Source organism: Paroedura picta, chromosome 11 (assembly GCF_049243985.1).
Source record: "Paroedura picta isolate Pp20150507F chromosome 11, Ppicta_v3.0, whole genome shotgun sequence".
Classification (NCBI taxonomy): Eukaryota; Metazoa; Chordata; class Lepidosauria; order Squamata; family Gekkonidae; genus Paroedura; species Paroedura picta.
This window is the reverse complement of record NC_135379.1, coordinates 22,812,496-22,840,438: the sequence shown is the minus strand read 5'-3', so window position 1 is coordinate 22,840,438 and position 27,943 is coordinate 22,812,496. Positions and strand designations below refer to the sequence as shown.

Genomic DNA, 27,943 nt, shown 5'->3' with positions numbered 1-27,943 from the left:
TTATTTGGCATTTCCTCACTGATCCCTCCTGCCTGATCACTGTTTTCATTCTTGTTTTTATGACTTTGTGCATATTTTAACTCCATTCTAAACTTTTAAATAGAGCCTCTTGTGGCGCAGAGTGGTAAGGCAGCAGACATGCAGTCTGAAAGCTCTGCCCATGAGGCTGGGAGTTCAATCCCAGCAGCCGGCTCAGGGTTGACTCAGCCTTCCATCCTTCCGAAGTCGGTAAATGAGTACCCAGCTTGCGGGGGGGGGGGGTAAATGGTAATGACTGGGGAAAGCACTGGCAAACCACCCCGTATTGAGTCTGCCATGAAAATGCTAGAGGGCGTCACCCCAAGGGTCAGACATGATCCGGTGCTTACACAGGGGATACCTTTACCTTTACCTTTAAACTTTTAAAAATCACATGTGTTGGCGAGGGTTTTTTTTAATGGTTTCATTTTTCTTAATCATATTCTTTGAAATTGTTAGCTGTCCTTGTAGATCAATAAATGAAAATAAATGAAAGATTGTATAGCAGGCAGGAAGAAGGAAATCTGTTGGCAAACAAAAGCACAACCCACCTGTGTGTGTGTGAACGTTTCCTGCTTCTTTCCAGTGACTGCCCATGCTGATCAAACCCTCACGAATCATTTTTCCTTGCAGGATATGATGCAGAGCATGCAAAATTGGACAGACAGAAAGTGCAGGCAGAAGTTCAAATCAATTCCCTGCAGCAAATTGGATAAGTACTGTCGCCGCTGCTGCATTGTCTTCCCCCAGGGATGAAACTTCAAGGGAGTTTCTCAGGAGGACTGTCTGGGAGTGAAGGGTTACCCAAGCTGAGACACACAGGATAGCCAGGCCAGGACTGGACACTCTCTTGTTTTCGCTTGTAATTAATGCCAGTCGCCAGACTGTCCTGTGGCATAAAAGGAGCTCCATAACTTGAATCTGTGAAAAAACGCCACCGTGATTATGCCTCTGTGACTTGCAAGTTTATCTTCTGCACCTTGCCATGTGTTCACCTCTGTGAGTAACTCCCTGTAAAACTTGGCGCTGGGAGGTGTACATTCAATTGTGGAGCTGAATCAAAAGCTTCTTGCAGTGCCATCCTAAGCAGCCTTTACCCTTCTAAATCCATGAGAGCTACAATACTGTGACTCTATATAGGATTGAACTGTCAGCATCATAGACTAGGTCAATTGCCTCTATTTAGTCCAGAGAACCAGAAAAGCTAAACGGTTATAAGTCATCAGAGGAGAAAATAATAAACATTTGACATGATGCAGGAAACAATCCATATTACAGTGTAGGTATCTTCTGTGCCAAGTGATCCCTGCACTTTAAAAGCAAGAAATTGTTCTTAATGCTGTGCCCAGATTGAGCCATTTTGGGACTGGGAGTGGAAATAACAGTTTGGGAGGATACCGATAAAATAGTAGTTGCTTTTTCTCAATTCAGCAAAGATGCACAAGATAACAAGCAATGCTCGTACTCAGAAATGGAGTTGAAAAGACTGTTTTCCATACCAATTGGTAGGTCTGAGCTGAAAAATACCCTTTTTCTTCTTTAAACAAGTGTTCTTCAGCTGGGCAGGGGGTAATGGCTGTCAGCAAATAGACTCCCAAACAGATGCACTCAGCAACCCACAAATAACTGAATGGGAAGGTGGAAGTAACATTTCCACAAACTGGCAAAATAGTCAAAACCAACGATGGTGATAAGGAATTCTATAGAGAAAAATTTTAAGGGATTCATCTACATTTTAATTGGGTCATGCACCTTTTAATCAGCCACCTTTCAACTTGCAGCATGGGCCCTTTCTACATAATCAAGGGAAGGTAAAACACCATAATTTAATAAATACGAGATAATTCTCATTGTTAGAAGGAAAAACTATCATTAATACTTATTTCTCATTTTTCTATTGGTGTTATGCGCCAGAACTAAACTATGCTAAAAAAATAAGCACGCTCTGGTAGTGAAAATATGCAGTCCTATTAAACTTCCATTTGTTTCTTGGATCTGATTTGCACAATCTTATTGATTTGAGATTATGTCCACCTTGAGACAGAAATCCATTCAGAAACCAGACCTGTAAAATGTTCTATGACCTGCCCCTTGCAAAGCAGAGAAGTAGCCATTTCTCAGTTGTTCCCCATGGGGACAGGCAGATAATCCTAAAAGTTGGTCCATAAGGCTAGCATAAACTCCATCCACTGCAGTGAAATTTCTGATATATGCATTTTAGCTATATTTTATTAATTTAGAAAATACAGGGGGAAAAGAAAATACTATAATTACCATTTTTTAAAAAACCAAAAACTTCATAGAGCATAGATGTAAGAGTACATATCCTGTTCTTTTACATCATTTAGAAGTTACTGACCGGATATTATGTTGACCCCATAGTTAATCCAAAAGTCCAAGTCACCCCCCCCCCCGTTTTTTTTTCCAGCTTTGGTTCTATTGTTTTATGTAATCTAATAATGGTCTCCATTTTTTTTCTAAATTCTGTTGTTGTGTATCAAATAGCCATTGCTCTGTATTCCATCAATTTATTTAACCAGTCTATAATATCTGTTGATGAATCGTTTTTCCATCTTGATGTATAAGCATATATTTTACAAGTAATTTCTACATTTTAAATTTTACAACATGTGTGTTGGATCCAAGACCAATTTAACTTTCAATATCTTTGGCATCATGTCATGAATCATAACCCAATAGTTCCTTGTTTTTTGACGTATCCACTACATATGATGGAATTTATATTTTGTCATTTCTCTTGTTATACCAATATACCAATGGGCATGGTCAGTGTTAAAGTGAACCAGGCTATTTTTGTAGACTTGTTTTTAATGTTAGCTCACGCTGAGTGGAGCTTTTGGGGATTGCTGTGAAACTATGTAGTCGCTATGGCAGCAATCCTAAAGACACTGCACAACACTGGATTTACTTCCGAATTGACCTGCTTAGGCTTGCTACATACAAAGCCAGCTGCTTTGAATGTACACAGAAAATCTTTCATATTAGTAATCCCTCTCACTGAAGTGTTTGCTGATTATTGGGAACTGCATGACCAGAACACATGATTAGTTTGCTGAATAATTTCAATCTAAAATAACAAAAAAACTAAGCAAATTGCTGTTGGATTTGATGAAGCGCTAGTGGCAGCCAAATAATTATACTCAAAGGGAAGGGACATGCATGTGTGAAGTTTTTAAAAGGTGCGTGATTTCATCAAGCCTGAAAAGCAATGCATTAGAATACATGTGCATTATAAGGCTGTGAACGTATTTGACAGAGGTCAGATAGTTCCGCTGTGGAATTGATTCAACACTGTCTTCTATAGCCAGCTGCAGATTCTCCAGATCCTTCATACCAGCATCCCTGCAGGAAACATTACCCAATTGGAGGCCGTTCCGCATTCGTCCAAAATAGCACAATGGTTACTAATTGAAATCGCTACAGTTTTGCCGTTATGCACAACGTCGTTGACAATCTGCAACACTCCTGAAACCGATCCGCAAAAAGCGCTTCATTGTAGCGCTTTCAGGGAAATCCCAAAAAGTGGATTCACCTTCCGGAAAGCGCTACACTCCTGCAACCAATCTGCAACACTAGCGGGCAAGTTCTGTGCGTTACCATTGTTGCGGTTTCTGCAAAGTCCCTCCCCCTGGCTCTCTCCTCTGATCTTCCGGCAAAGCGATCACCATTTTTTTTTCTCCAAGCGAGCGGAGATCAACGCACCGGCAAGCCTTCGTTTACCCAGTGAGGCTTCCCCGGCTGCAGTCCCTCTGTTTAAAGTCACTAAGCACAAACATCGCAGAGGCCCATTTACTGGTTTATTTTCCCTTTATTTTTCACACTGTTTTCGGCCGAAAATCGCGCCCGTGAGGGGGGGGGGATTTTTTTTTGTCACTCGGGGTGAGCGTGGCAACGATGAAACGGCAGCTCAAACATCACCTGCTAGCTGGATGGGTCTTTCCGTTGCAACGAATCAACGCATATTCGTTGCAACGTGTGTGTGTTTTTTTTTAATCCTTCCTTAAAGGGAAAGGGGCTGTTTGGGAGCATGATAACGGCCACCCATTGGCTGGTTGACGGCCAGGGTCGGGACACAGCTCAGCAATAGCGCTTCCTTTCTAGCGATTTTTGCCGAGACCGGAACCCTGTGGGAAACGATAGAAACGCAACTGGATTCCACTACAAAGGCAGGTATGCATAATGACGAATTCCACTATTTAAAATGGCGATTTTTTGTTCAGTAAACAATTTGCTACATGGATCCCGGTGCGGAATGGCCCTCAGTGTATACCCATTGTCATTTTGTCTGTGGTGATTTATGTGAGACTGATGGGTAAAGAATAGGTCACATTGTTCATATTGTTGGCCAACCGGAATCAGTCAACTATGCTAGGTCAAACATTACTTCTTCCGTATGCCAACATCCACAAGAACACCCTGTGTCAGACAGTCTGGATGGGATCTGTTACCTACTTTTTGACATCTTTGAAAATCACCACCCACATCCAGTAGTCTGACTTGAGGAGGAAATAAAAACTGGTTGCCATGATTAGCTATTAAATTTGTTCTTGATCCTCTGTCCCCTAGTTGTGTGATATTATATCAAAACTGGGGGCAGTAAGTGGACAATTAGGGACAGTATAATATGGCAACTCAGAAAGAAAAAACCACACCCCACCTTTTCAGTTTAGATGCCAAACAGGAGCAAAACACACGTGGAAGTAACGATTGTGTTTTTCTTTTGTGTGTTCCCCTTGGAATTAGGTCACTTTACTTAGAAGCCTTGGCAGTGAATATTCAAAATTACTTCAAGAGCAATATTGCAAATCATTTCAAGAGAAAACACTTCTCACAAATCACCCGAGCAAAGTTGAAAGATGCAATTCATCTCAATTATACAGATGATAGATGAAATATCTGGGTGGGAGCAAAGGGAAGCCTCAAGAATGCTAGCTTTAATTTACTGAACGTTCATGTGCCCAATAAACTTGATGGGCTTTTGCACTGTGAAGTATTCACATTCCATTTATTTCAGTGAGTGGTCCAGATACGGAATAGCACAATCCTAAAGAAAGTTACACACCTCCTAAACACATTGAAGTCAATAGGCTTAGAAGGGTGTAATTTTATTTAGGACTGCACTAGAACTTTATCTGGACTGTGCCCCAATACATATTTTAGTTCAGCCTAACTGAAGTAAATGAGCCAAGTATGCTGACGTTATCAGTAGGAATTCTAGAATACTGAGGTCAAAAGAGAGACTGGCAGCACCTTACAGAATAAATGTGACCTCCTGTATCAGAATGTTGTAGGACAGCTCCTGAATTAGCAGTGCTCTCCCCGAAGGAGTCTCAAAGTGGCTTACAGTTGCCTTCCCTTTCCTCTCCCCTGTGAGGTGGGTCAGCCTGAGAGAGCCTTGATATCACTGCTGGGTCAGAACAGTTTTATCAGTGCCGTGGCGAGCCCAAGGTCACCCAGCTGGCTGCATGTGGGGGAGCGCAGATTCAAACCCAGCTCACCAGATTAGAAGTCTGCACTCCTAACCACTACACCAAGCTGGTTTGAACCTACATCAGGTTTGAACCTAAATAAATGGTAACTTCATAAACTAAGCTTGTTATCCCTGTGTGATTCTGGAATCTATTAAAAATTTTCATGACGCTGTATGTAAATGTATTGGTCTAGTAACTCTAATTTCCAAAGCTTAAAGTTTGAATAAAACTGTGTTGGTCTTAAAGGTGTCACTAAATTCAAGCTTTGTTTTAACTTGATCTGCTTATTGTGAGGATAAATTGGAGAAAAGAACAATGTAAGTCACTTGGGTCTCCATTAGGGAGAGAAGTAGGGTATAAATGATTGCAACTTTGGGTATCCTGAGTTGTGTGGAAAAGCAGCATGTCAATGTTTTTAAATAAAATGATTATTTTAATTAATTTAAAATTATTTTAAAAAATTATTAATTGTTCAGTATCTTCAAAATGTCACTGTGACTAAAGATGTGTCTTCTTCTTTCATGCTTCTAAAGTTTCTGAAGCCTAGACAGTGGCCGTAGTGAGACCATTGTTAGCAAATGGTATGTAAGAGCCTGGAGAAGAGCCTAATGCCGGGAGCGATTGAGGGCAAAAGAAGAAGGGGATGACAGAGAATGAGGTGGCTGGATGGAGTCACTGAAGCAGTCGGTGCGAGCTTAAATGGACTCCGGAGAATGGTAGAGGACAGGAAGGCCTGGAGGATCATTGTCCATGGGGTCGCGATGGGTCAGATATGACTTCGCAGCTAACAACAACAGGTATGAGACTTCATAATAAGTAATAGATATCTTTAGGAAATCCCTGTGCAATTATTTTAAAGCACCAACATAAACCCTGTGCACACTTTGCACTTGGATTACTGACAATTCTTCACCTCTATCACTTTCCGTTCTGTAAAGGCCTTTCAATACATACAATTTTTTGCTTGCAGAGTTACCTTCATGTACCAGCTATTGGTCATTTTATCATTACAATCCAGACCAACACAATCTAGCACCCCACCTGTCCCTCCTTAAATGTATTTTTTTTCTTTTTAAGAGATGTATTTGGTACCATATTGAGCAATGCTGGGATCTAGAGCCATAAACTGCAGACCCCCACTATAGACCAGGAATCACAGAGAACGTGAAGCATATCATTAACTGTTATCACCTCATTTTTTTAAAAGCACAAAAAAAAACCCTTATCAACACACACACACAACTCTTTTTTAAGCTTTAGGCACCTGAAGTGAAAACTAAAAATACGAACACATCTGATGCTTACACATATATGTTTTGGTACTGTTTGTTTGAATTTTATACTACCCCTCAGGAAAAAAAATTAAACCATGTCCACTACACTGGGAAGTATTTTAGGTTTTTCAGACCAACCAGATGATACAGTTCTCTAGAGACAAATCACCTGGCTAGGGCAGTAGAACTGAAAAAAGCTACATTCTACATGCATGTGACTTACACAGTAATTCTTTCTGCATAGGAAATGGTATTATCACCTTATCCCAAGTAGTGCTCTTATGCACAACAGAGAAATTCAACAGCAGTTTCCCCCAGCAGAAAATCCAGAGATTACAGACATTAAAATGCAGCTATGGCCCAGCTATGAGGCACGCACAGAACTGTGCTTTTTAAAAAGCACCTGTTGGATATCTGCCTGTCGTGCTGCTGTTTGCACAAGAGCCTTGCAGGGGCAGGTGGGTGCCTCCTAGAAACCAGAGGGGTATACCGGTTAGTGGGCCTGACTGGGGAACATAAATTCAATCTCCTGCTTTGCCGGGACGCTCCCTGGGTCACCCTCGGCAAGCCAGCCTAGCCTACCTCGCAGGGTTGTTAGCGGGCTCAAAGGGGGGAGGGAAAGAAGCAGCGACACTCCTGGGAAGAAAAAGGGAGGCCAAAAAATGCCCTAGAAGCATCAGTTAGCGTCGGGGGAGCGGCCACTCATTTCGGCCTCTCACGCCTCTTGCGGAGTCGCCTCCGGCGAGACAATGGCAGGAAGGCCAAGTGCGGGAGCGCGGAGGGCAGGAGGAGGGAAAGGATGGCGGCGGCCGAGGCTCCGCCCCGCTCCGGGCCATTCTCCTCCCCGGCGGAGGCATTGTGACGCTCGCGGCGCTGGAACACCTGAGGCCGCTGGGGGGACGGGCAAGCGGAGGGAAACCCAAATTGGAGGGGCGCTGGGGCCGGCCGCAGCCCGAGCCCTCGCCAAGGGGGAGCGGAGGACAGGCGCCGCCGCCGCCGCCCTTGCTGCTGCTGCTGCTGCTTCCAGCCCCGGACGAGGTGAGCGCGGCGCGGCGCGGGGGGAGGCGGAGGCGGCCCGGCCGGCCCCCGACAGCCGCCGGGCCGCGGCCTCGCTGACTGGGAGAGCCGGTTCTTCCCGCGGCAGGGCGGGGCTGCGCATGCCGGGCAGGGACCACCGCGGCGGCAGGGCTCGGCAGCGCCGCCAGCCCCACCGGCCTCCGCCCAGAGCGGCCCAGGGGAGCCGCGGCAGGTGGGTCAGCGCGGGCAGGGGACGAGGAGGAGGAGGAGGAGGAGGAAGAGGGGGGGGAAGGGGGACGCGGCGCGCTTGGGGGGCCCTGAGCCCGGACCGCCCGCCCGCCCGCCGGGGGACAGGCGGTGGTTCCAAAATGGCATCTCTTCGCCTGCTTATCCCTTTGGCCAGAGGCGGCGGCGGCGGCAGGTGCGCGGCTGCCCGTTTCCTTCCTCCTTTCGCCCGCTGCTCCTGCTGGGCGCCTCGTCGCGGCTCCCCGCTAATCATTAACTGGCCTCCTTGCTGCTCGGCGCCACCTCATGCTTAGGCAGGCAGGCAGGCAGGCAGGCGGCGGGTGGCGAGCGGCTCGGGTCCCGTTTCTGCCTCGCGGCGCCCGGGAGCGGCCGGCTGGGTGCTGTTCAGTCCTGAAGGGCCGGGGAAGCTTTGCTGCATTGGGGGTCATTAGATTTCGGATTCACACCCGCAGAAAGGCTGACGCGTCGTGTCCTCTGGCCGTCGTGTGGTTCCGTCTTGGTTGCGCAGACCTGGTCGTGTGTTTCGTCCGGCGTCGCCCATGGGGTTGCTGAAAGCACAAGCCCGGCGGCCCACAAAGTGCATTAAAGCAGCGAGGGGGCAAGGCGCAGGGTCGTGGTTAGAATGGCAGGCTAAGTCCGGGAGTCTTGAACTCAAATCCCTTCTGGGCTATGAAGTCTGCAGGGTGGCCGGCACCCAGTCATCTGTTTTCCGCCCACAGTGTGGTGGTGAGGATAAAACAGAAGCAGGAAGAGCCATGTGTGCAGCTCCCTACATAGAAAATAGAGGAAGAAACATAATGGCAGTGAGTTCCTGTTCCAGGAGGATCAGGAAGCTAAGTGCCTCTTATGCAGGCCTCAGGCCTCATGCTTCATTCCGAAGAAGCGTCCTTGTAATCCTTTGTGTTCCCCACCTCTTCCTCAAAGGATCCCGTGAGGTAGCAACTTGCCCAGAATTGCCCAGTGAACTTCCAGGTGAACAGGGGTTTGAACTTGAGCTTAAGGTTTTGAAGCCCAGCTGCTACACCATGCGGCCGGTCTCACTAGAGTTTGGACCAGGCAGCAGGGGTAGAGGGAGATAGGCAGGGAGGAACAGGAAAAATATTATGGGTTTGAGAAAAACAATTCATCAGTATTAATTGCTGAACTCTGTGGGGTTCTGTAGCTTTATTTATATACATATGCTAGCCTGATTTCATCGAAGGGAGGGAGGAATACAAGTTAATAAGTAAAAGGCTTCATTTAAATCAGTCCTCTGTTAAGTAGAGGCTTTGTCCCTAATATTTAGCAGTATTTCCGTTCCTAACATTAAGCAAGACTAGTCCCCACCAAGTTTGCCAGGTTTTTTCTGCACAGGGCTCTTTTGCCTTTAACAGTAATGTGGCAAGCCAAAATGCAACAGGTGCGACATCATTGCTTATTCTTGAATTTCTGCCTCCCACTTGTTAGAAAAAACATGACATACCTTTCTTCTACAGGTTGATATATGTCATTCCGCTGAATTTGTGCTAGGTTTAGTGGAGATATGTCCACTGAAGCATTTTGTGGAACACTGTGGACGCTGATTCCTGAGAATCAGTGGTTACAAAGTGTGGCATTCTGGCTGACATAACAGTTTGTAAATATAGAGAGATATTCTAAATTTACAGCTTTTATGTCAATTTGTTTCTTACAAATATGGATGGGGCTAATTTTCTTAACGAGTGTGTAATTGGATTTTTATCTCTTATATCTACCTTCAAATAAATATTTTATAGTTCACTACTTGTAATTTCAGTAGCTTCAGGGCTTTTGGGCGGTTTAATTGTTAATGAGCTACCGTCTTTCTCAAATGCAGTTTTCATTTTTTTTACCTCTATGTGACAGAGGCCTGATTCTGTGTCCTATAATGAGAACAGGTATAATCCTTAGCCTAAGGGCATCATTACACAATACACCCAACATGTGTCAGGTCACAGGTGTGCAACCAGACTTGCAGTCTGACATGCATTGTGGGTGTTCACCTTAAAAGGTGCTTGGTCACTTGACCATGTGAGGGAGGAGATGGAGCTTGCAGTTAATCTCCCATCCTGTTTTCACCCCTTGGATGGAAGTGAAAATAGGATGGGAGCCCCATAGGCTGTTCAGGGAGTTGGGAGGAGCAACTGCCTCAGTACTTCAGCATTGTTTATTTTCTCCCCATGGTGACCCTGACTGACTTAGCAGTATTCACCCCTCCTCCAGTACAGCCTCACAGCAACAACCCTGTAAGGCTGACTGAGACTGACTGACACAGAAGCCCATTTGGGAATTATTTGTGTTGGCTTTTAGCTGGTTGAAGCCAGTCTCACTTCTTTGATTTTGTATAAATCTACGTGGCAGCTGTATTTGCAATACTGTGTACCTTCCCCTCCCCCCTGAAAATTCTGATTAATCTTTAAAAGTTTATCATAAGAACAGATATAGAAAAAGAATTGGAACCCCCTCTTACCTATAAAGAAAAACTTAAGGGTTTGGGGCTATTCAATTTAGAAACAATGACTAAATGGGCAACTAATAAAAATGTATAAAAGTTTTCTTGGCACGGACAAATTCTCGCAATACTTGAGCTTTCGAAGTCGGGGGGGGGGGACCACCCAGTGAAATAGATTTAAGCCAAGAGACACACTTCCCCTCCAAGCCCTTACCAGAAATATATAGTGGAACAGATGAGGTTCAACAGACTACAACACTAACAAACAGGGGTAGTCAAACTGCGGCCCTCCAGATGTCCATGGACTACAATTCCCACGAGCCCCTGCCAGCATTCGCTGGCAGGGGCTCGTGGGAATTGTAGTCCATGGACATCTGGAGGGCCGCAGTTTGACTACCCCTGCTAACAAACAACATCAGAAACAAATCCTGCGCTACTTGAAATTGTGTGACTTAGACCGTTTATGCACTGGAGGTTTCATGCTGGGCTGCAGGCTGGAGTTTTAGTCATGGCAGGTTGCCCCACCTCTTCCTGCACCCACATGGGGGAGCATTTGGCCCGGTGAACCTCATCCGCCCCCAATTTGTGTTCTTGCATGGAAGCTGGGGCAGTGAAGTTCCCAGTGCATAAACGGTCTTAGCAAATACACTGTTTCTTGAGAATTTTGTACAACAGAGCAGTTCTTCTAATACAGGGATAGTCAACCTGTGGTCCTCCAGATGTCCATTTGCTGGCAGGAGCTCATGGGAATTGTAGTCCATGAACATCTGGAGGACCACAGGTTGACTACCCCTGCTGTAATATTATTTGTCTTATTGTTGTGATATAAAATATTGGATACTCTATAAGAGTTTTCAAGTTACCTTGGAGGGTGGTTTCCTAGCTCAAAGCAAGCAAACAAATTTTGTTCTAGTGATAAGCCAGAATTTACTCAAGATACAATTAAGGGATTCTGTTTTCATATTTGTTTACTAGTTGCTCATCTCCCTGGCTCCATAAACCAGAGTAATGTTGTCTGCAAAACCCAGGTTTTATCTTTTCCACTTGAGCAGGGTTAACATCACCATTATGGTCCATGTTTTGTGAATTTTGGAGAAATGTCCTACTTGGTGCATGTACTGGATTTCTTATACCTAATTCAGTAAGCCCCATTTGACTTAGGGGAACCTGTTTCTATGTAAACATACATAGAACTGGCTGTTAGACTCCGAGGCCTATTCAGATTTAGCAGTAAATCTCTTGCATTGATTAACTAAACAGACCTGAAAAAGAAACTATGGGTTTCCTGGGTTACATTCAAGACAACAGCTGCAGTCTTATTTTCTGAAAAGCTAAGGGATGACTATAAAGAGACATATTCCAAAATATCCAATTTAAGGTTTCCATCTGCATTAGTGATTGAGAAATTAATGGACTGTTGCCTGAACATGAAGGAACCAAAACACTCTCAGATCTTTTCACAGAATCATAGAATCATAAAGTTGGAAGGGACCTCCTGGATCATCTAGTCCAACCCCCTGCACTATGCAGAACATTCACAACCCTATCACTCATCCACTGCAATCTGCCACCCCCTTGAATCTTTGCAAAATCAGCCTCTCTGTCACATGCCTATCCAGCCTCTGTTTAAAAATGTCCAAAGATGGAGAACCCACCACCTCCCCAGGAAGCCTGTTCCACTGAGAAACCGCTCTGTGTTGTTAGCTTCATATGTTCATTTCTTGTTTATTCTGTTATTACAGTGGTAGTACATGGAAACTGAATATTCACAGCAGATGCAAACTTTTATAATTGGCTACCATAGAAAACAGACTCTCAGGAAAACAAACAGGTGCTAACCATATTACATAATCCAGTCGTTCATAGATGGTTGATAAAACACCGTCTATCTCCTCATGGACGGCTGCCCAGACTCCCAGGAAACATTTGCCAGATGTTTGGAACCCATAGCTGGGTGGCTTGAGCAGAGTTGCCTGAAATTCAGTGCCTCCAAGAAAGAGGTCCTGTGGCTGGAAAGGAAGGGGGTGAGCCAGGAAGTGTGTTTGCCCGACCTGGCCAGGTCACAACTCAACATTGCGCTCTGAGCCAGGTACTTGTGGGTGATCCTTGATGCCTCCCTTTCTGTGGAGGTGCAGGTCACAAAAGTAGCCCACCAGGCGTTTTTCTATCCATGCCAGCAGAGGCTACTAGCACCCTACCTGTCTCCAACACCTGGCCACAGTAACCCATGCGACCATCACCTCCAGGATTGACTTCTGTAATTTGCTCTATGCAGTCCTTCCCTTGTCTTTGACCTGGAAATTGCAGCTGGTACAAAATGCAGCTGCTAGGGCCTTCACTGGAACACCTTGGAGGGCCCACATCCAGCCTGCGCTGAGGCAGTTGCGTTTGTTGCCATTTGCAGTCTGGATCAAGTCCAAGGTTCTGGTTTTAACCTTTAAGGCCCTTCACAGTTTTAACCTTTAAGGCCCTTTATATATCCACATATCTGAGGCACCATCTATCACTTTATGCTCCCTGCAAGGCCTTGCGCTCTGGCCCACAAGAGGTTCACCTGACCTTGACCTAAGCCAGGGCATTTTCAGTCCCGGTCTTGACCTGGTGGAATGAGCTCCCAGGAGAGTTGAGAGCCTTGCAGGATCTTCTGCTGTTCTGCCAGGCCTGTAAGACAGAGCTCTTCCACCAGGTCTTTGGTGGAGGCCAGGGTATGGAAGATTGAGGGGCCCCTCCATGCTGAACACCACCGAACCTCAAGCAGCCCTGGATTTTCCCCTGAGGCACAGGGAGGGGGGGAGCTGGAAATAGAGGGAGTAGATAGGCTTTTTACTTTTGCCACTATGTTAGTGTGGGGTTTATATCTCTTTTTAATACTTCTTTTATGTGGGATTTTTTATGCTTTTATCTTTGTAGCCTGCTACAAGATGGTTCACTGATAGAGGCGGGAAATAAATCAAATAAATAAATCAAATATTATTTTATAACCCATCTCAAACAAATGGTTTTTAAACTTAGAAAGCATAAACAGAAAATGTTATTTTCCTTCTCTTCAACTGACATTCAGACATTTCTTAAGAAGCAATGTTTTCAATAATTTGTTTTTGTTTTAATTTCATTGTGCGCAAGAAATTATTTTTGTCATTATGGATGGGTTAAATCCTCCATCTCCTCCCTCAAGCAATTTCTCTTCTCACTTTTGTTTCTTTCATAGTACTATGAAGGTTTCACATTATTACATATAAATAAAACAATAAAACATATTATTTCTCCATAAATCATAGTGCGGTAATTATTTTTAGTTTTTGTTAGACATGTTTTGCATTGTTACCCAACCATGGGTAATACTGAGAAAGGAAGGGGCGGGGGAGATCTGCTGAGAGCCTCCATGGGCCCTTGGACAAATATTCCAAGTGCCTCCCATGACCCTGATCTAAATCATATATCATAACAAAACAAATTATGTACTTGGCTGGCTGTTGCTACGAATTTTCTTCTATAGTAATAAAAGAATTGGTCTGTGTGTCCCTCTTTGTTTATGGCAGGCATAACTCATCAGAGAATAAAGGTTGAAGACTCAAAATTAGCCATTGGCTTCAGGCTGATTACGGGAGTTCCAGGGCCAAAGAAAGAAAACTACACTCTTGTAAAAAGTGTGTGTTCCAGTGACGCACTCCAGATATATCAGAATAACCTTGTTCTTTTCACTTTTATTTGCTCTTGGATATCAAATTGATAGCCAGCCCTCTTATTTGAAGGCTGTGTCTTTCTGTGTGTTAACTAAACACTCCCTTTGCACAGCTTAGTGCTAGTCTAGTAATAACTGTAGTAACGTCATCCACTCCTGCAGAGAAATCAGTGCTGATTCTGCTATAACATGTACTGAGAACACCTTCAGAACCCATGCATGACCTTAACTGAGTTGGGAGGATTCAGCAATGAGACAAGACATGGTCAGTGTATGTCTAAGTGCAGAAGAAGCTAATGGGAAGGAGGGGGGGGTTAAAAATACTGTGAGTGTAAAAGTTTATATCCATTTTTTAAAATATAAATCTGGGAAATCAAGCAGTAGAAATGAATCTTTATAAGCTCAGCATTTCAGAAGTTATTTTGTTCTTCAAATACAGCAGACACCTAAATGTAAAGTAGGTTTATTTGTAAATATTGGTTTGGTTGCCCATAGCTTCTGATTAGGCCTGGCATCAACAAGCCCTGAGGTAGGGCAATTTCTGGGGTCTGGGACACCTGGTAGGATCTACTGCCCCCCCTACACACACACCTCCTGCCCACAGCCCTTCCCTACCCATTCAGTTTGCAAGTGCTCCTCCACCCATATTCCCAGCTTCCCAGCACTGATAGGGGAGGTACACAGTGGAGGCACTTCTTGTGGACACAGTTAGATTATCACCAACTGCACACACCATGTTGGAAAATGTGGTACAGGTGGCTTTTAGAATAGAAGAAGAAGAAGAGTTGGTTTTTATATGCCGCTTTTCCCTACCCGAAGGAAGCTCAAAGTGGCTTACAGTCACCTTCCCATTCCTCTCCCCACAACAGACACCCTGTGGGGTGGGTGAGGCTGAGAGAGCCCTGATATTACTGCTTGGTCAGAACAGTTTTTTCAGTGCCGTGGCGAGCCCAAGGTCACCCAGCTGGCTGCATGTGGGGGAGCTCAGAATCGAACCTGGCATGCCAGACTAGAAGTCCGCACTCCTAACCACTACACCAAACTGGCTCTAGGCTGCAGGAGAGCCTGTGAGTAGGGAAAGGATGCACAGTTTGGTGGGAGACACAGGTAAAAGGGAAGGGTGGCCTGGAGGGGGCTGGTGGTATATGAACATCTAGGTCCTCTCAAAACCTGGAACCAGCGCTCCTAACTATCTTGTGAGCTAAACGTGACTGATCCCCGGTGAGCTTCATGACTCAGTGGAACTTCCTAGCCAGGTCTCCCTCATCCTAGCATGCCAATCTAACCACAGCATCACTTTATGAATGTTGGAATGCAAGAATAGAAAATGGCGGAAAAAGATTATTTGAAAAAAGATGGCAGAAATGCTTCTCACTTTAAAACCTGTTGCTTAAGAGGAAAAGAAATTTTCTGTACCTTGTCAGAGAATGAGTTCTGAGACCAGGGATAGCCGTAATAAACATTTCATTCAGAATGTGTTGCATAATCTATTGCTGCGCATTTTCTATGTACTATTCTGAGGAACTGATGTACTATTCTCCAGAGGTGCAGTTGTGTTTGCTTATGAATCCAGATGTCCCTTAAAGGCGAACAAAGTTTATCCCAGCATGAGTTTTCTTGAGTCAAAGTTCACTGAGGACATAACTGACTCATGAAAATTTACATTGGAATAATTTACGTTAGTTTTTCAAGTGCTGTTGGGCTTCTGTTATTGTGATGTATGCTATCTCTCAGTCCTTTTAGATATGTTTAGCTAGTGTGCTTCATTGTAGATCTGCCTCATCCCAAAAACTTTGACTTGATAACGGCAGCAATAATTTAAATTATTTCTTTTTCTTAAATCTTAGTGCTTAAAGAAAATTAAGAAACATGGACAGCCATAAATAGTAAGTAAATTTGTTTTGGTATGTAGATCTGTAGCATTAATAAAATTATAGCATGTTCTTAAACCCAGCTGGCATGTGTTCCAAAGACAGCCTATTGCCTAAATAATATTGCATTCAGGGCCATACATGTGGGCAGCCTGGAAAGTTTATGATGGTGATTTTAACAGCAAAGAGAACTGGAAATGCGAGTCTTTGTAAAACAATGTAACTTAATTTCAAGGAATGTAAATGTAGGCATAAGTATTACATTCAATTTATCTGAATATATAATATGTACATTACTTACATGTCCTAATATTTCTCTGCTAACTTTGATCTGTTTAAATCTCCTCCTTAATGCTCAGCAGCTATTCAAGAGAACTTTATGACCGATACGCCCAAGGTCAAGAAAAGTCTGTAGTCAATAAAATGCAGCAAAAATACTGGAAAACAAAACAAACTTTCATCAAAGTCACAGGAAAGAAGGAAGATGAGCACGTGGTGGCCTCTGATGCAGATCTTGATGCAAAGCTGGAGGTATGTGTACAAACCAGGAGCTTTTCTCCCCAGGTGGAGAAATCCCTTTGAAGGAATATCAAGATACCTACATTCAGCTGTGATCCAAAGGCCAGTGGATGTACAGTATGGAGGAATCCCCATATTGTTGGTGGAGGGGGCTTACAGCTTACTGCGACCCCTGGAAAGCCACCGACAAGAGGAAGGGAACATTTCAGTGTGGCATTTTATGGAGGTGATGGGACTGCAACAGAAGGGGAAACCTGTAAACACCCAACCATCCACTCAGCACACACACAACTAGGGATATGCGATTCGACCCGGAATGGCCGCTTCAGCACCAGATCAGGCCCATCTCGGCGACAGATCACTTTGGGGCAGTCCTGCCAAAGAGAGCCGAAGCGGCCGCCTCAGAGTGGCAGTTGCAAATTTAAAGGGAATTTCTGCTTTCTCAGCTTTCCCAGGGCCTGGGGGGGCATTTAAGTTACACTCATCAAACTTTCAGGGTAGCTCCGGGAGGGTCTTCCTTGACTTTCCTCCAATTTTCAAAAGTATTGAACCACGGGGTCTAATCCTAGGGGCTCCAAAAGAGGGTGCCCCATCCGCTCCATTATATCCAATAGGACCAGAGAGTCCAATATTCTTGAAGCCTTAAGGGGAGTCAGGGAAGATCCTCCCGGAGCTACCCTGAAAGTTTGATGGGTGTATCTTAACCCCCCGCCCCCAGGCTCCAGGAAAGGCGGGAAAGCAGAAATTCCAATGAAAATCAATGGCGCCACTGACTTTCATTGGCCCAGGCTGAAGCCAAAGCAGTCTGGATTGGGACCACTGTGCACAACCCTACACACAACCTTTGTATCCCTGATAACTTACTTGCCAGGTGATAAAAATAAAACTGCTTTCCATCCCTGAAGGAAGATCAAGATGCAACTGTAATAAATAACTTGTTGGGAAGGGAAGCACAGAATTCTTCCAACTTTTACTGTAGCCATGGATGTGTTTGATCTTGGCCATTATTTTAATTCTCTTTTAGTGTGTCTTTGTAGATTGCTGGCTGATATTTTCCCACAGTGAAAATACATTTAGAGTTTCAATGTTTATTCTTCATGGATTAATGCATATTCCTTAGGGCGGAGGAAAACATATATTAAAAATAGCATGGCTGTGTTGTGGAATTATCAGCCTTAGTAGAAGATGTATCCCAGAATTCCTTTGAAACGAATGGTTATTGTTTTTGTAACTTCTTGACTGTTCAGACATTTTTTAAAAAAACAATATATCCAGGCCTCTTCAACAGCCTGGGTAGCTTAACTTGCTTCATGGCCTTAGCCCAGTTTTGGAATGACATTTTACCTATTTACACTCAGCCTACAATCTTAGTTACACTTTTCGAAAGCTGTCATGTCACATTCCTGGCAATGAATGCCTACCAAGCTGTATTGTAAACGTGGCTGAGTTTCAGTGCCAGAGGATGACTTGTGAGTTTTTTAGTCTTTGTTGTGCAAAAACATAAAGTATGAGTAGTGGTACAGATTTTCTTCTGGACTTAAGGGCTCTGTCCTGGCATTGTTCTATTAAAGCTACTTCACATGCATAACCTTCACTTAATTCCTCATCCCCAGAAGGCTTTCAGCTAAATAAACAAATTCAACTTGGTTGAAAAAAGGAACCTTTGTGAAGATGATCAAATCAACCTGAGCTTACCTATAGGGTTGCCAGGACCTCCTGGCTGGGGCAAACAGGAGGGAAGCCCAGATGTCATTGCTGGCAACATGGCTACATCACTTCTGGCACATACCAAAAGTGACATCATCATGTTGCAGTCCACACCAGAAGGGATGTTGCCACCCTGCCAGTGATGAATCCTGAGCCTTCTCATGTCTCCTGATAAATCCCCCCACCAGCCAGCTGATTGGCAAAGGGTAAGGCCTGGTGGCATGTGATTTTCAAAAAAATGATACAGGAATTATCCTAAGACCTTCAACTGCTCATATCACTGCATTTTATGTATCATAAAGAAACTACCAACTTACAAGTCTAACCAAACATCTTAACTGGAGAAACCTAACCTGCTAACATCCTAATTCCCCTATAAAGTAAACCTTATTCCAAAATACTCCTGAGACTAAGTTATTATAGGAACACTAAGAGTCAAATTATGCATAGCTAAGATATCAGTTGAAATCAGGGGCATGAACAGAAATGTTGAAAAAAAAATTGATACCCTCTGACAAAATCAAATTATCACTACTTTCACCTCCAGTTATGTTGATAAGCAAGAAAATCAGTAACTGTGCCTGTGACCTTAATCCAGGGCTGAATCTGCACAGAGCTTTTATTCCAGTCCCAAGTTGATTCACTCCCTGCCATCTACACTGAATGCAATTTCCATTTTGATTTTGCATGATTTAAATTTTTCATCTTCAACAAGCATGATTGATCAGTAGTGACCCTGCCTTTCCTCCGTGATATCCTGGAGTGGATATAACCCTTGATATTTGAAAAATCGGCATGAGAAAAGGTACAGGTCTCTGATTTTCCCAAACTAACTTGCTGCCTGGCCTCCAACGTTCTAGAAAAGCCCTAATTGGCCAGGGTGTCAGTTCAAAGGCTTCCTTGTTTCCAGGTTGCAAGGCTTCCCTTAAAGGGGAAGTCCTAACTTCTGTCAGTAGAAGCTCCAGAAGCCCTAACTTCTATTGGCAGAGATTTGCCTCTTGGATTTATTCACCCTGTGCTGCTGTCTCTAATCCTCTCCCCCCCCCCCCACTTCAAAAACAGAAAGAAATAGGCTCCTGCTTCGCTTGGCTCCCCACCACCACCCTTCTGAGTTTCCCTAATCACATGCAGAATACTTTTCTGTTTCATTGGGGGGGGGGGGATAGAGGAAGACCCGAGTTCAAATCAATCTGAATTCAGCAGGATCCACGATGGAACAAACAAAGATACCTCTCCCCAATATATTTATGGCTGCCACCTTAATTTCCATGCTATGTATGTGTGTCTGGGGGAGGGAGAGGTATCTTCTAATTTTGAACAGTTCTTATACAGTAGTTACATTGTATTTTATATTTCTTTTCAGCTTTTCCATTCAATTCAAAGGACATGTATGGATTTACTTAAAGCAATTGAACTATATCAAAAAAGGATTTGTTGTAAGTATTAATTGTGGCTTTGTTTTCAACAGTCAGTGCAGAAAGTCCTGACTGGGATACCCTAGGTTAGCTCAGTCTGGTTAGATATCAGAAGCTAAGCAGGATCAGCCCTGGTGCTCTACAAGAAAGAAATTTCCAAGCTGGCGATGGCAAAAACTTTATTCAAACAATAGAACGAGTTCCTAGGTATAAAACCTCATTTTCGTAATTTAGTTCATTAGTGAACTTATTCCTTAATTGGTTTTTTTTTTCAGGGATACGAACGAAGTCCTCAACACACTACCTTATATTTTATACCTTATATTTTATACCTTATATTTTATACCTTATATTTTATATTTTAAGCCATATAACTTGGGTCTATTAATATCAAAGGTCCCCAAATATCAAATGACCCCATTTATAAGATAATTACCTTCATGGGGGCATTTATAAGATAGTTACCTTCATAGACCTTTGATATTAATAGATAAATTTGTTCACTGAAATCTTTGTTCGTTTAAAGTTGTTCCACTCTACATTGCTTTTCACTGCAATATGGAAAACAAATATGAGGATTTTTTTTTAATCCTGCTGAGATAAAAATAATCTAGCAAAGACAGTTCTGAGCTGATAAGTAGAGGAAGGAGAAAGTTGAGCAGCTTGTCTGTCCTTTACTGTTCCTCTACTTAAAGCCTGAACTCCCACGGCTGTTTTAATTTTAAAAAAACAAGAAGCATTTGGAAGACTCCTTACATGTTGCCTGTAAAATGCTTGATTTGGCCCCAACATTCCCTCTGCTGTGTGGCCTGGGGCCAAAGGAAATGATCCGCCCTTGTGTTTTTAGGAACACACAATCAGTGCTTTGCTCTTTTTTTTTTAATATCCTGTAGAAACAAAGCATGATAATAAGAAATTTTCCTCTGCCAATATTTATTCAGAGGGAAGGGAATTAGAAAGTGAAGTGGCTGAGCTATTGAAATCAGCATTCAGTTCACTTGAGAGGGACTCCAAAACAATCCAAGGAGATGCTACATATTGTAGTCGGGTCACAGTCATCTGCTTCATCTGATCCCTCCGAGCTAATTCCTCTATTCAGGCACGAAACAGCACATTCTCCTGTTGCCTTTTCAGCACAGAGGTCATTTTGCAGTTCTTGTTACATCGCACTGAGCCCATGAAGAGATGTGCTGAAGTGAACCTGATCTTCTGTTTTGTAAGCACAGGAGCTGCATGAAGGTTAACAGGAAGCTGCAAAGTGGGGGTGGAGGCTTATTCTGTGGTTCTTGGAGGCAACAGAATTGGTTGCCCTGCTTGCAAAATACAGAGTTCTTACCAATATTTGGACACTTTTCGTTTGTGTGTTTAGTTCTGTCCCAAGAAGAAAATGAATTGGGAAGATTTCTCCGAGCACAAGGTTCTCAGGATAAAACTAGAGCAGGCAAAATGATGCAAGCTACAGGAAAGGCCCTCTGCTTTTCTTCTCAACAGAGGTATGTTTGATCTGTTATGCAGAGATTGTGTAAGGGCTAGCCTCCCTGACCTAATCCTGCATTGGAAAGCAAACCCAAATAAAGCCACTGTGTTTTCTCCTTTCTTAGCTTCAGCTCCCAGAAACCCATGTAAAAGGAAGGTCCTCCATATTCAAAGTAGGGTAACCTGGTCCATCCTGGCCACTGGTAAGGGATGGGGGAGGGGGGGAGGGTTGCCAGAACCAGGTTGGGAAACCCCTGGAGATTTGTGGATGGGGACTTGAGAGGACAGAGACTGCAGTGGGGCACAATGCCATAGAGGCTACTCACCAAAGCATCCCTTGTCTCCAGGGGAACTGATCTCTGTAGTCTGGAAATGAGCTGTAATTCTGGGGATCCCCAGGTCCCTCCTGGATTCTGATACCCCTAATTCAGAAGCACTAATCCTCTGAATCCTAGAGCCTCTGAAATAATCCAAGGAAATGCTCGGTATAGTAGTCAGGTCTCAGCCTCCTTCTTCATCTGATCCCACCAAGCTAATACCTCAATTCAAGCAATCAACCAACACTTAATGTGTATCTGCTCCTATATGATCTACTAATCAGATCCCCATCTAGGGGCTGGGCTGTCAGGATGCTAACTGCACATTCTAGAGGATCAACACTGCATTGTTGGCATGATGAATAGCTGGGTGTCATTCTGGGCACAGCTCAGGAAGGATCCTTTTCCTCTCTGGAGAAGTGGGATAGGACTCTGAGAATGTAATTGGATCATCTGTTCAGATGGCTCAAGGCACTACTTTAGGCCAATACACTTCACAGATACAGTGACTGCTGCTCATGTTCACCATTTCTTTCAGTTAAATCTTGCTCAGAAGCTGCACCTTCCCTGAATCCAGCTGATCTGTCCTCACTGATTCATGCTTCTGGAACCTTAAGTGCACTGCCAACTACAAAGGGCTGTCCTTGAAGAAAAATTGGAAGCCTTGGCCAGTGCAAAGCACAGCACTATGCTTCTTGACTGGAGCAAGTATATCCAATCATATTACAGTTTTAGAACATCGCCTGTGCTTGCTGCTTGGTTTCCGGCCAGTGCGCATAAGTGGCCACTCACTAACACAGGAAGCCCCACTCAGCAGGGTCTTGCACTGTGGAGAGCCTGGTGTGGCCCTTGCTGACCAGAGGCAATTGCCCCAGTGTCCTCTAGCTAGGGGACCAGGCATCCAACTCCTGTTCTGGCTGGTTCTGTCAGTGGGGCGAAGGGAGGGCTTCACCATCCATAGCATGCCCACTCCTTTTTCCAGGCATCCATCAGTGTCCCGCAGCAGTGGAGTCCTCAGCCTGGGCCTCCAGGTGCTGTGAGGGGCTGATGTTGGAGCCGACCACGTTGGGAGCTTTCTCCCTTGGTGAGCTGGTGTAGGGTTGCTTTCTGGATCACAAGGCAGTTACAGGAGTCCCAGGAAGGCACTGAGTCCTGGGAGCCCCAGACCTTTTATAAAAGACAAATTAAAAATAAATAAACCTGCTCACGCAAGGCCATCATACTGAATCAAAGTATTAGTCTGTTAAGGTCAGTATCGCCTGTTCTGACTGACAGCCGCTCTTCAAGGTCTCAGCCAGGTCTTTTATATCACATGGTCCTTTTTTTTTAACCTGAAGCTGCCAGGGATTAAGTCTGGGACATCTGCATGCAAAGCAGGTGGTAGAAACTGGGAGTTCCATAGTAATCTCCCCCCAAAGCAGTCATCTATCAAATTAAGGCACCTATTATAAATTTTATGTGAATCAGCAAATCAGAATGGAGAATCCCCTTTATGCTACCTTAACTTTGCCCTTAAGGTGGCAGTTGTTGAATTCAGCCGCTTTCTAGCTAAATTGGAAGTCTATGCATTTGGAAGTCTATGTTGATGTAATTCTTTCATTTCTGTGCTTAAACACTGAGTTAGTTTATTTTGAGTGATGATGGTAGAGCGGAAGAGATTTCCAGCAACCAATGCTAGTTTTGACCACTGGGTGGAGTAAAAACACACTGGAGCAGTTGCAAGACAGAACAAATTTAAGCTTGCAAGTTGCAATTATTATTAGACGTTTTGCTTATCTCTGATAAAGTACATAGCATGTTGTCTTCCTGTGCAGTGTAACTGAGTTTTCTTCTTGTCACTTTCTTGAGAAATGAATAAATAAATAAAAGTTTGAAAGGGGAGCGACACTAAAATTCGACTACTGGAAAAAAGTTTGCCATTGGCTGGTGAAGTGATAACAGTTGTGATTCTTTCATTCAGAAATGTCTGAATTACTGAAGAAAATATCCCTCAATGTTTCTTTGTGAAATCAGCATTAAAAGTTTCTGCCTATTCTGGTTTGTTTGGTGTTATTCCTTATATTAGCTTCCATTCCTGTGATTCCGTCTCTCTCTTTGGTTTGCTGTACGCCATCAGACTTTAATAGCCTTCTTGTTTGCTTTCAAAGTTCTCTGCACTTTCCATCTCTTTCTTCTTTTTCCTTTGCCACAGGCTGGCATTGCGCACACCTTTGTGTAGGCTATACCAAGAAGTGGAGACGTTTAGATACCGAGCTATTTCGGATACGTGGCTGACCGTCAATCGGATGGAGCAGTGCCGGACTGAATATCGAGGGGCATTGTTGTGGATGAAAGATGTGTCTCAGGAGCTGGATCCTGATCTTTACAAACAGATGGAGAAGTTCAGGAAGGTATGATGTTTCAGCAGTTTCTTAGATGGCAAAGCTTGATGACAGAGCATGGTCTGGATACCTCTGAAGAAAATATAATTCAGCAGGCAGTGCTGGGGTGATGTTAATCACAAATTGCTCTTTTCCCTCGGTCAGAAGCTTTATTAGGGCTGTGGCAAGCTCAAGGTCACCCGGCTGGCTGCATGTGGGAGAAAAGCGGGGAATCAAACCCAACTCACCATATCCACTATTAAAGGTCCTTTCCCTTTGCACCCTTTGTTTCTTTCTCATCCATACATCTGGCACAGAACATATTATCCGTCATTGAAAGGTAATAGTGAGAAACTGTTTCCTAAGTACCTGACTCAAACTAGATGCAGCTTTTCAAAGAACTATATAATATTTCCCCCCCACCTACAAAAAGCATAACCAATAAGCATCTCTTCAGGGTCCCAAGGACAGCTGTTTTACAGGGTCTTTGAGCAGTTGGTGCTGTCCTGGACAGACTGTCTCTGTAATAGGCTGGCTTTTTTTTTTTAGTAGATTTTGGCTTTTTACCCAGTTGCAGGCTGCTGGATAACTTTCCATTGTTTGGGATTGCTAAATCTGAGCTCAGCAGTTGCAGGCTGCTGGATAACTGTTTGGGGTAGTTTCAGAGAGTATCCATGCTGGTCTATTGTCGAACAATAGAGCCTTAGAGACTAACAAGATTTTGGGAGCAGATGCGTTCAAGAGACAAAGCTGCCTTCACCAAATACCAGTCTGGGGGTGAAAATTAGGCTTTCCCCATCTACTGAATAAGAATAGAAAGAACAAAACGGTAGAATGCAAAGGATGGGAAGGGAAGAGAAGTAATTCTTGTTAAGTCTTGAGGATGGGTCTCATGTTTATGTCTCTGTAATCAAAGACTTCCAAAAAAATTTCGATTTTCATGCTCACACAAATGAAACGTGAAGTGTGTTTCTGAAGTCTAGTGTCAAAAGCATTGACTGAGAGATGCAATTTTCAGTTACAAATTAAAAATATAAATTAGAGGTATCGTTAGCATTTTAAAACTATTTGCATGGTGTTTACCCAGTGGGCTCAAAGTATTTTTCCCCCTTCTGGATCATAGCAAGTTCATGAACTTTGATTGAAAGCCTAGGTCTTATATTATATTTTATTGGTGGAAAAGCATTGAAAGATATCATTTATCCTGTGTTTTCAATAAACATTAATGAACAGGAGGAAGGGAGAGAAGCTATATATGAAACTTCAGGGGGGGGTTTGGGTGGGGGACATTTTTAAAGCCTTGTGAGCCCATGAGTACAACTAGCTGGTTGTGTGCATAGTGGGGGAAGGTCAGAGAGTTTGCTGCTAGAGTCCTGAGGAAGCCGACTGGTGTAACTTGATGCTGCTGCTCTGTAGCTGTGTGAGCCATTGAGAGTGTTGCAAATGTTCAGAGGAGGCCACGTGTTTCATTCACGGGGATCTTTTTAACTCTTGACCTTAATAACTAGATTGGTCAGCACACAAAAAGAAAAGTTTCGAAGCATTATAGTGTTGAGCTCTGGAGCGTATAGCATTTGGTGTGTAGCTTACCTCTAGAATTGGCTGCACACAGCAAATGATCGGTCCGAGTCTCCTGTAATTTTGAATTGGCTAACTCTAGGCTAGAGACCAAATTTGGCTGGTGAATGCGTTAGCATTGGAGGGCATCTGCACAACTTCATGGTTGAAATATGAAATAAAAAAACACTTGTCATACATTAGGTCCTTGATGAGAATTAGCAGATCTATGTTCAGATTTCTGTAGCTTTGAAAAGACAAGAAGTGCTGCTTTTGTTCTTGTTAAGTGCAACTCTGTTATGTACCATTGCGTGGCAGTATTTTACTGAATGCTTGAATTATTTGGGCTTTTTATAGAAAAGGGGAGACTGCAGTCTTTGTTCGGGAGATAATAGCACATGTATTGGGAGAACGAAATCTACGATAGCCATGCCTGCTATTAATCTTGCCTGTTTCCTAGGATTTCAATTCTTAATATAAGCAGACTAACATATTACTAGAATATATTCAGGTGGGTAGCCTGTTGGTCTGAAGCAGCAGGACAAAATTTGAGTTCAGTGGCAACTATGAGACCCAGGTATAAGCTTTTGTGTGCATGCACACTTGTTCACCTACACCGTGCTTGCACACGTAAGCTTATACGGCTGCTTTGCTGCTCAGCAAGCAGTACCCTTCGTGTCAGGGTGTTAGTTCCCATCTTGATAACCAAAAACCAGGTTATGGTGCTCTTGCAGAAATCTAGGCTCATCTCTGCCACAGGATGTTGCCACACTTCAGAGGTCAAGTTCAGTCCACAAGATTAAGCCATTTAACTAGAATGAGTTATCAGGAACAAGCGTCTCATTTTCAGAAGTGGAAAGTGGATCTGACCCGCTAATTCTCATCAAGTGTATCTAATTGTTTGGGCTATATAAAAGTTATGATGGAATTAACACCGGTTTTCCAGAAGTAATTTTTGGATTATAGGTAAACTATCATGTTGTTTGCTAAGCCTGCCTGTGCCAGATCAGAAGAAACACCATCCTATCATTCCTCTTCCTCTAATTTAAAAATATTCTGTGCACTTTTTATCTTTGTTCTATCCACAAATCCATCAGTCTCATCTCATCTAACCCATGTTTTGTTTTAGATAGGGGGAGGGGAACCATTCTTATAACTAAAAATGTCCTGAAAGAAGGCTTTTTATTGAGCAGTTATTCCATGCTTGTAGTCTTACTAGCAAAATAGTCTGTTGTAATTTAAAATACAACAGGCAGTAGTCCGCTCTCCCTTCACTCTGGGCAGGCTGGCCGAAGGCTGGAGGGGCCATGGTTTCTTCTCGGGATGGGGAGAGTGCTGGCAGGAACTTGCCTCATCCCTCCCCCTTGCCTGCCCCAGGCAGGCCTGCCAAGGCAGGGAAAGGCCATGGCACACCTTCTCGGGATAGAGGGGTGCACTGGCAGGAACTCGCCTCCTCCCTCCCCTCCCACCTGGGGCAGGCCCACCAAGGCCGTGAAAGGCCAAGGTGTTCCTTCTCAGGGTAGGGGGGAGCACTGGCGGGGACTCACCGTTCATTGGACGGACAGCCAATCAGGCATGCGATGTGCAAACTCCTCCCAGCACCCCTTACCCATTTTATTTATGGTTACAGATTACAGATTAGGCTGATGAGAATTTGAGAGCTGCTTTTTTTCACATTGTACATTGTTTTTTTTTTAAGGCCGGGGGGGAGTGGAACTAATTTGTTCTCTGTGCTTTTGTTTTCACTGACCCCTTCTAATATTTGGACTTTAATCAAGACCGATATGGTAGGCTTCCTGTTGACTGAGGACAGCTGGCAGATGGATCCAGCAGAGCTGCCATCAGTCAGGCATGGAGGACAGAAAGGAAAACTTTGGCTTATTTTCTTACTGGCACATTCACACCTCTCTCCCATTTCTTGTCTTAGGCAGCCATTTTGTTAGCAGAGTAAATTCTTAGAGTTTGTACCAGCAGGCAGCATTTTAAGTACGCTGACAGATTATAATACCCATAACTCTGTGTGTGCCACAGTTCTTTTGGGGCAGGTGAATAATTTAGTTTCAGAAATGATTCAGCATCGTGAGGATCTTGGCTTTTGTAAATCCTGAAGACTGAAAAGTGATTTGGAATAATGCCTTGCAAACTCTCAGTAATCTGGGATAGGCTGAAGAAGGTAAAGGATTAAGCTCCACACATGGCAATGTGGTCATGGCCTATGGTTAGAAGAAGAATAAATGGGCAGAGTAAGCAACCATATGCAAATATTTATAATTTATGTCAGTTGTAAAATGTATCTTAGTGCAGAATTTAAGGCACACAGTATATAAAGCAATAAAAATCTTTCACAGAGGAATGGCCTGTATGTGTACATAATACATTTTACTTATGTTAAAACTGGGATAGAGGTGTCATCATGACTTTCAAGCAGGCTTATACTGTGAGGCATCTTCTTTAATATATTAAACCCAGTGCCAGAATCCCTGGAAGAGGAGGACAAATGTGTGCATGCTTTCAAAGGCTGTCTCTTCATACCCATTTCAACC

At 43.7% G+C, this 27,943-nt stretch overlaps 1 protein-coding gene across 7 annotated transcripts in view; it reads left to right on the top strand.

The window, feature by feature from the left end:
• Window positions 1-7,605: 7,605 nt before the first annotated feature.
• Window positions 7,606-27,943, top strand: part of ICA1 (islet cell autoantigen 1) — a 66,146-nt gene continuing 45,808 nt past the window's right edge. For 2 of the 7 annotated variants that reach the window (XM_077302539.1, XM_077302538.1), the window contains exons 1-6: window positions 7,606-7,822; window positions 16,026-16,064; window positions 16,409-16,580; window positions 19,639-19,711; window positions 21,060-21,183; window positions 23,675-23,873. In XM_077302539.1, the coding sequence (XP_077158654.1) occupies window positions 16,048-16,064; window positions 16,409-16,580; window positions 19,639-19,711; window positions 21,060-21,183; window positions 23,675-23,873 (585 nt within the window). In that variant the 5' untranslated portion in view covers window positions 7,606-7,822; window positions 16,026-16,047. Of the gene's footprint in view, window positions 7,823-7,861; window positions 8,034-16,025; window positions 16,065-16,408; window positions 16,581-19,638; window positions 19,712-21,059; window positions 21,184-23,674; window positions 23,874-27,943 lie in introns of those variants that run through there. The other 5 variants (XM_077302535.1, XM_077302532.1, XM_077302536.1 and 2 more) reach the window with 4 other exon arrangements.